This window comes from Pseudophryne corroboree, chromosome 12, assembly GCF_028390025.1.
Source record: "Pseudophryne corroboree isolate aPseCor3 chromosome 12, aPseCor3.hap2, whole genome shotgun sequence".
Classification (NCBI taxonomy): domain Eukaryota; kingdom Metazoa; phylum Chordata; class Amphibia; order Anura; family Myobatrachidae; genus Pseudophryne; species Pseudophryne corroboree.
The window spans coordinates 6,486,661-6,496,082 of NC_086455.1; the positions used below are offsets into that span (position 1 = coordinate 6,486,661).

General features: G+C 47.7%; 1 protein-coding gene across 1 annotated transcript in view; it reads left to right on the forward strand.

The window, feature by feature from the left end:
- DEDD (death effector domain containing) overlaps window positions 1–3,634 on the forward strand; it is a 30,507-nt gene extending 26,873 nt beyond the window's left edge. The window contains exon 5 of the mRNA XM_063946815.1: window positions 1,817–3,634. Coding sequence (XP_063802885.1) covers window positions 1,817–2,193 — 377 coding nt within the window. The 3' untranslated portion in view covers window positions 2,194–3,634. The remainder of the gene's footprint in view (window positions 1–1,816) is intronic.
- Window positions 3,635–9,422: the final 5,788 nt, after the last annotated feature.

A 9,422-nucleotide genomic window follows, 5' to 3' on the forward strand; every position in this document is an offset into this window, starting at 1 on the left:
GGATCGGCGGAATAGCCGCAGATCCACTTGTTTTGTCGGAAGCGCGGCCAAATCCGACAGGTTTTAGCCCTGTTTCCGACATGGGGCAGCTGCCAGATGTCGGAAAGTTAGATTGACATTGTCGGAAACAGCGCTAAAACAACGTCAATCTGACTTTAAAAAAAGTCGGATTGACACTGTTGAGAACGGTTTTGGCCGCTCATTGAATACTGAGATGTCGTATCCTTTCCGTTGGAAAGGATCCAACATCAATTGAATATACCCCACAGAGGCAATGTAACTCCGCCACATGGGGAAACATTAGTCCACCCTGCTGTAGAGAGGCCACAATACAATCTATCCTGAAAACAAGGTATAGTTTTATATACAGGGCAAGTTGGGTCAGACTATCCTGAATCCAATACTGCAGGGTAGATTTACGTGCAGCTGCCAGAACAATAAGCCAGAGCTTACCACTGCGGCTGTGGGCGTGAGAGGAGAGTTTAAGATTCCCAATACCTCCCACTCAGGAGAAACGGGGGCTCCAATGGCGAGCCGGCGGCTGGGGGATACATAGCCTCTATAAGAAATATTAAGAAACATTTCCCTATAGCACAGGTTCTCAATCTCGGTCCTCAGGACCCCACACAGTGCATGTTTTGCAGGTCTCCTCACAGAATCGCAAGTGAAATAATTAGCTCCACCTGTGGACCTTTTAAAATGTGTCAGTGAGTAATTAATACACCTGTGCACCTGCTGGGTTACCTGCAAAACATGCACTGTGTGGGGTCCTGAGGACCGAGTTTGAGAACCACTGCCCTATAGGAACTAGCAGTCAATACTTGATACAAATAACAGGGGTAACTAACTGGTCGGTGGAGAGATCATGGGAGGCCTGAAGCCGATATGACAGACCTGTGCAGGGAAACACGTACGATGTATAATGATCTGTTGTCCGTCCGCGGTCTGTCATACCAGGAGTCACAGCGACTGGACACGTCAGTAAAGGAGGCCAAACCCAGCGAGACATAGTGTAAAGCAGAGGTTCTCAAACTCGGTCCTCAGGACCCCACACGGTGCATGTTTTGCAGGTCTCCTCACAGAATTGCAAGTGAAATAATTAGCTCCACCTGTGGACCTTTTAAAATGTGTCAGTGAGTAATTAATACACCTGTGCACCTGCTGGGTTACCTGCAAAACATGCACTGTGTGGGGTCCCGAGGACAGAGTTTGAGAACCTCTGGTGTAAAGATTGCTGTCCTGCTTACAGGGAGGGAATATTTATCCAATACGTGGGGCACAATCATAGGCGGACTTCTGGGGGCGCTAAGGCCTGCACATTGGTCATGCCGTCACCCACCCACAAGGAGAAATACAGGTGTGTAAGGAAGGCGGGTTATTGTCTTATGGCACTCCCCCTCCGATGAATAAGTCCTATTGTCAGAACTACATTGTTGCAGTAGCTGCAGACGGGATTTATTACATTTTTATTTTCTCTCTACGGATGACGAGGAGTATGTGTATTTATATAGCGATCTATGTATAGGACCAGAGGGATGGAGGAGTGATTTATACGTGGCTCCGCACTTCTCTAGAGACAATGTAGTGTAGTGCAGAACTGTTGGGCTTTTGTGGAACGATCGGTTTCGCCATGTTGGGACTTGTAATTCCACGACAGCCAGAATGCAGTCCGGTTACCCGCACTGTTCTGTCCTCCACGTTTATATTTATGAGCGTGACGTTAATTTTGAGACCGATGTGTCATTGAGTTTGCTCCTAGCTGGCAGTCAGTATCTGCGCCGCTGACTTACTCACACCGTGCTTCTGTGTCCCTCAGATATCCGCCTGCGGGTACGAGCAGAGTACTGCCAGCATGAAACCGCCCTCCAAGGAAACGTCTTCTCCAACAAGCAGGACCCTTTAGAGAGACAGTTTGAACGCTTCAACCAGGCCAACACCATCTTAAAATCCAGGGACCTTGGTTCCATTATCTGCGACATCAAGTTCTCCGAGCTCACCTACCTTGACGCCTTCTGGCGCGACTACATCAACGGCTCGTTGCTGGAAGCTCTGAAAGGCGTCTTCATCACAGACTCTCTAAAGCAGGCGGTGGGCCACGAGGCCATCAAGTTACTCGTCAATGTGGACGAGGAAGACTATGAAATCGGACGCCAGAAACTGCTTCGAAACTTAATGTTGCAAACTGCGCTGTGACATCACCTCCGACAAGTCGCGTTGGTTAAGCTTTTCCGACGCGGGACTGTTTAGCAAACCTGGCTCTGGACTCCCTCCCCGCCCTATTCAGTTTTCAGTACTTTTTTTTTTCTTTTTTCCTTTTATATATATATAATTAAAAAGTATGGGAAAAAAATGAAATATATAAATCTATATATGAGGTAAGCACTGTGTTGCTTTTGAGCCTGTATGTTGAGGAGTAGACCGGCAATCCAAGCTGTTAATATTCGCCTATATCATAACAAGTATATATATATTTATGTACATATATAGATATATATTTCTGTAAATATATATATGTATATATGTGTGTGTGAATATATATGACGCGATCTCTCCCGACCCTAAGTGTTTAGGAATTTCAGCATCTGAGTAATAAATAGCATTGTATGCGCAATTTTTTTTATTTTTTCCTTTCCTCCTGGTACTTGTGTTTCGGAAGGTCCCCCGTCCTCTCCTTACTGGTCACATGGCGTGGCCCCCAAAAAGCATTTAAATTAGACTGTGTAGTCCGTATTTTTTGTTACATGTCTTCTCAAAAGCAGCGCTCGGATGTCCGACACATTTTTCTTTTTTTTTTAAATAATAAAAATGGAGTAAATTTCCACCTGCGCCACTTGCGAGAACAAAGGTCATGTGTGGCTGATGGATATTCCCAATGTGTCATTTTTTAATTTTAATATTATTTTAGAGGGTTAAGAAAGTACTCCTGTGTAACAAGTAGCAAACGCAACCTTGCCTTAATATTTCGTAACCATAATCACCTCGTATTAAATTCTGCTGTGACTAGTAACGTGCGTTATCTCGCCTCGGGGTTGTCGGAAAAAATACTATTTTATATTTTCAACGCTCGTCTCTCTGTGGGGTATTTCAGTGAGCGCAATACTGGCCACACATGACCACTTCTTTTCTCCGTCTCGCAAGTGCAGGATAAAGTTTGATTTTCTTTTTTTGTTTTTAGGAGAGAGGAAAACCCAAGTTTACATGATCAGTGTCCGCAGCTGGCTTTAAGTCGTGACTTTAAATGTTCTACAATGTGTTTACTGGACTCTAAACAGGGGAGGGGGGGAAGGATCGCCATACTGTCCTCTTCCCAGCATCCTTTGCAACTTTGGGCACTTATAAATGTCAATTGGCAATAGTTGTGATGACTACGGGGCTTCTCTAGGACCCTGCATATTAACGAGGACCGGGAAGTGGAGAAGATCTGATTGTACGTTATGTTCAGGATCTGAGCAGACAATAAACGTTGACCCTATCGATGGCGCATTTTACGAGAGAACTTTATTTTGAATAGATTGTCTATGTATGTGGTATTGTCCGACCTCACGTCTGTATGTCTTTGTCAGTGTTACACTTTCTATCACTTTGATTTGCCCTCTCGGCTGCTTCATAACAGTAAAAAGATTTTGTTCTTAAATGTTGCAGTCATTTTTCTTTCTTGTTTTTCTTCTCCCCCCTTCCCTGAGTTAATGGACTAATATTACGCCACAGGCGGAGTCTCGGATTTAGGGGTATGATTCTGATCTGCGCACAGTTTGGGTGGCCACATAATTCAGCAGATTTTTTTGTTTGTGACATCGCACGCATGTACATTTTCTGAAAACCCCTACGGTGCACGCGTTACAGAGTGGACGCACAGAGACGCTGCTGCGATCAGGACAGACGGTATCAGGAATGTTACAGAAAGTGGGAGGTGGCTAGTAGTGCATGCAAAAATGGGGCGTTGGTGCAAGCGGCCGCCTTCACAGGCATGTGGGGACCATGATCACCTGCCATAAGGAAGAGGTTAAGTTTCCAGCTATATTTCCCCTGTATATCTCTATTGGTTCACATGTCTGTTTCTTATTACACATCTCACCCTAACTTTAATGATTATTCTATAGACTTGACACTAGTCTAGAACATTGCAGGGATGGCCGTCCGTGGGATCATTGCTGTTTAGTGTCATCGCTGGTCATCCCAGGCTGCGGGCCTGTGCTCCCAGTGCTGAACTGGGGGAATACATAAATAAAAATAGCCCCCTCACAGCCACGGACTGAGAATTGGCTTTGAGTTTAAAGCTTGATAAATGTTAGTTTGCTGTAGCTGACTGCATTATAGAGAGGAAAAGGCTGCATTGATTGGGAGAAAAAAAACTAAAGAATATTAGTAGCGGCATGGCTGCAGCGGTCTGAGGCAACCTTTATCCCTTCCCCCAAATAACGTCCGTTATCCTTTGCCCACAGTGACTGGACAGCAGCTACTTAAAGCAACTTGGGAACGGGCGCAAGCCGCTGCTAAGTTACAACAAGGTGCGGGAGTGATCCAAAACCCTGAGCATGGGAAAAGAATGTGGATTCTTCCCTGGTCACCAGCCTGATCAGTCTCATAGGTAACAGATTCACGTTGCAGCTTTACGGAACCAACACAAGTGTTTCCCCAGAATTGCCTTTCTGGCTACTCCCCACATATGCCCTAGTGCCAAATTTCCTTGCCTGCCTCCATCCCTGTACAGCTGCCCCTGGTGCAAGGTCCACATACCGGCCTCCATCCCTGTACATCTGCCCCTGGTCCAAGGTCCCCATACCTGCTTCCATCCCTGTACTTCTGCCCCCGGTGCAAGGTCCACATACCGGCCTCCATCCCTGTACATCTGCCCCCGGTGCAAGGTCCACATACCGGCCTCCATCCCTGTACATCTGCCCCCGGTGCAAGGTCCACATACCGGCCTCCATCCCTGTACATCTGCCCCCGGTGCAAGGTCCACATACCGGCCTCCATCCCTGTACATCTGCCCCCAGTGACCCAGTCTCCATGACTACCTCCATCCCTGTACATATACTCCTAGTGCCAGGTCTCCATGCCTACTTCCATCCCTGTACATATGCCTTTAGCTCCAGGCCTCCATGCCTAGCTTCATCCCTGTGCATATACCCCTAGTGCCAGGTCCCCATGCCTACCTCCATCCCTGTACATATACCCCTAGTGCCAGGTCCCCATGCTTACCTCCATCCCTGTACATATACCCCTAGTGTCAGGTCTCCCATGACTACCTCCATCCCTGTACATATACCCCTAGTGCCAGGTCCCCATGCTTACCTCCATCCCTGTACATATACCCCTAGTGTCAGGTCTCCCATGACTACCTCCATCCCTGTACATATACCCCTAGTGCCAGGTCTCAAATGACCACCTCCATCCCTGTACGTATGACCCTAGTGCCAGGTCTCCCATGACCACCTCCATCCCTGTACATATGACCCTAGTGCCAGGTCTCCCATGACCACCTCCATCCCTGTACTTCTGCTGCTAGTGCCAGGTCTCCCATGACTACCTCCATCCCTGTACTTCTCCTAGTGCCAGGTCTCCACGCCTACCTCAATCCCTGATCATATGTCCCTAGTGCCAGGTCTCCATGCCTACCTTCATCCCTATTCATATGTCACTAGTGCCAGGTCTCCACGCCTACCTTCATCCCTGTACTTCTGCTCCTAGTGCCAGGTCTCCCATGACTACCTCCATCCCTGTACTTCTGCTCCTAGTGCCAGGTCTCCTATAACTACCTTCATCCCTGTACTCCTAGTGTCAGGTCTCCATGCCTACCTCCATCCCTATTCATATGTCCCTAGTGCCAGGTCTCCACGCCTACCTTCATCCCTGTACTTCTGCTCCTAGTTCCAGGTCTCCATGCCTACCTTCATCCCTGTACTTCAGACCCTAGTTCCAGGTCTCCACGCCTACCTTCATCCCTGTGCTTCTGCCCCTAGTTTCAGGTCTCCACGCCTACCTTCATCCCTGTGCTTCTGCCCCTAGTTTCAGGTCTCCATGACTACCTTCATCCCTGTACTTCTGTCCCTAGTGCCAGGTCTTCACGCCTACCGCCATCCTTGTACTTCTGCCCCTAGTGCCAGGTCTCCATGCCTACCTCCATCTCTGAACAGCTGCTGTCAGTTTGGTACAGGCACCTCATGCCTTTCTATGAGAACTGGATCAGGGAAGTGAGCTTCTCCGAAATTCCCCTGTTCACTCCTGTGGTTATCACTCTACCTTGAAATGTTCCAACATGGGGTGGACAGGGCGGTCACTCATGGGAAGGTCACACTGTTGTTTAGTCTGCTCTCTTCTACTTACTGCTGGAGTAACTCATTAAAAGAGGTTAGTGCTTCTTGGGCAGTCCAACAAGACGGATTAGGGTAAAACCATCCACGCTGGGAAATATAGTTGATCCAGCACAGGAGTCACATAGTAGGTGATGGCAGGTAAGAATCACTTGGCCCATCTAGTCTGCCCCTATGGTAACCGCAAACCCTATTTGATACTTCATTGTAAGGATATCTTTATGTCTATTGGAGGCATGTTTAAATCTCTAGTGTATTGGCCTCTACCACCACTGATGGGAGGCTATTCCACTTGTCCACTACCCTTTCTGTGAAGTAATTTTTCCTCAATTTTCCTTTGAACCTTATTCCAGCCTCAGTGCATGTCCTTGTGTCCTATTACTTCTCTTCCTGTGAGGAATGTTTCCCTCCTGGACTTTGGTAAAACCCGATATATGTGACAGTCTCTCTCATGTCCCTCCTTTCCCTTCTCTGCCCCACACTGTACATAGTGAGATGTTTTAGTCTTTCTGGGTAAGTTATGTGATGTAGACCATGCAACATGTTCGATGTCCTTCTTTGTACAGTCTCTAATGTAATAATATCCTTCTGAAGATATGGCCTCCAGAACTGGACACAGTATTCTAGATGAGGCTGCACCTGTGACCTATACAGTGGCATCATTACTTCTCTCTGCTGCTGATTCCTCTCCCTATGCACCAAGCATCTGACTAGCCTTCCTCATAGCTGTGTTACATTGCTTTCCTGTCTTTATGTCACCTGAGATAGTGACTCCTAGATCCCTTTCCTCCTCAGTAGTTTCCAGTATAGTGCCATTAATACTATATTTATCCTTTGTCACCTGAAATAGTGACTCCTAGATCCCTTTCCTCCTCAGTAGTTTCCAGAATAGTGCCATTAATACTATATTTATCCTTTGTCACCTGAAATAGTGACTCCTAGATCCCTTTCCTCCTCAGTAGTTTCCAGTATAGAGCCATTAAATCTATAATTATCCTTTGTCACCTGAAATAGTGACTCCTAGATCCCTTTCCTCCTCAGTAGTTCCCAGTATAGTGCCTTTAATACTATATTTCTCTAACGTCCTAGTGGATGCTGGGACTCCGTCAGGACCATGGGGAATAGCGGGCTCCGCAGGAGACAGGGCACATCTAAAAAAGCTTTTAGGTCACATGGTGCGTACTGGCTCCTCCCCCTATGACCCTCCTCCAAGCCTCAGTTAGGTTTTTGTGCCCGTCCGAGAGGGTGCAATCTAGGTGGCTCTCCTAAAGAGCTGTTTAGAAAAGTTTTTTTTTAGGTTTCAATCTCAGTGATTCCTGCTGGCAACAGGATCACTGCATCGAGGGACTTAGGGGAGAGATTTCCAACTCACCTGCGTGCAGGATGGATTGGAGTCTTAGGCTACTGGACACTTAGCTCCAGAGGGAGTCGGAACACAGGTCAGCCTGGGGTTCGTCCCGGAGCCGCGCCGCCGATCCCCCTTACAGACGCTGAAGAGACGGCAGAACGGAGGTCCGGAAAGCAGGCGGCAGAAGACTCCTCAGTCTTCTTGAAGGTAGCGCACAGCACGGCAGCTGTGCGCCATTGTTGTCACACGGCTCACTGACTCAGTCACGGAGGGTGCAGGGCGCTGCTGGGGGCGCCCTGGGCAGCAATATAATTACCTTTAGTGGCAAAATAAATACATCACATATAGCCATTAAGGCTATATGTATGTATTTTAACCCAGGCCAGTTTCTTAAAAACCGGGGGAAAGCCCGCCGAAAAAGGGGCGGAGCTTATTCTCCTCAGCACTCAGCGCCATTTTCCTGCTCAGCTCCGCTGGTGAGGAAGGCTCCCAGGTCTCTCCCCTGCACTGCACTACAGAAACAGGGTAACAAAGAGAAGGGGGGCATAAATTGGCGATATTTATATATTAAGAGCGCATATATAGTAAACAACACCTTCTAGGGTTGTTTATATACATTTATAGCGCTTTTGGTGTGTGCTGGCAAACTCTCCCTCTGTCTCCCCAAAGGGCTAGGGGGTCCTGTCTTCGATTAGAGCATTCCCTGTGTGGCTGCTGTGTGTCGGTACGTGTGTGTCGACATGTATGAGGACGATGTTGGTGTGGAGGCAGAGCAATTGCCGATGATGGTAATGTCACCCCCTAGGGAGTCGACACCGGAATGGATGGCTTTAGTTATGGAATTACGTGATAATGTCAGCACATTACAAAAGTCAGTTGACGAAATAAGACGCCCGGCAAACCAGTTAGTACCGGTTCAGGCGTCTCAGACACCGTCAGGGGCTGTAAAACGTCCTTTACCTCAGTCAGTCGACACGGGTACCGACACAGATGAATCTAGTGTCGACGGTGAAGAAACAAACGTATTTTCCAATAGGGCCACACGTTATATAATCACGGCAATGAAGGAGGCTTTGCAGATCTCTGATACTGCTGGTACCTCAAAAAGGGGTATTATGTGGGGGGTGAAAAAACTACCTGTATTTTTTCCAGAATCAGAGGAATTGAATGACGTGTGTGATGAAGCGTGGGTTAACCCCGATAGAAAACTGCTAATTTCCAAGAAGTTATTGGCATTATACCCTTTCCCACCAGAGGTTAGGGCGCGCTGGGAAACACCCCCTAGGGTGGATAAGGCGCTCACACGTTTATCAAAGCAAGTGGCGTTGCCGTCTCCTGATACGGCCGCCCTCAAGGATCCAGCAGATAGGAGGCTGGAAACTACACTGAAGAGTATATACACACATACTGGTGTTATACTGCGACCGGCAATAGCCTCAGCCTGGATGTGCAGTGCTGGGGTAGTGTGGTTGGATTCTCTGACTGAAAATATTGATACCCTGGATAGGGACCGTATTTTATTGACTCTAGAGCAATTAAAGGATGCTTTCCTTTATATGCGAGATGCTCAGAGGGATGTTTGTACTCTAGCATCAAGAGTAAGCGCGATGTCCATATCTGCCAGAAGAAGTTTATGGACGCGACAGTGGTCAGGTGATGCGGATTCCAAGAGGCATATGGAAGTATTGCCATATAAAGGAGAGGAATTGTTTGGGGTCGGTCTTTCGGACCTGGTGGCCACGGCAACTGCCGGCAAATCC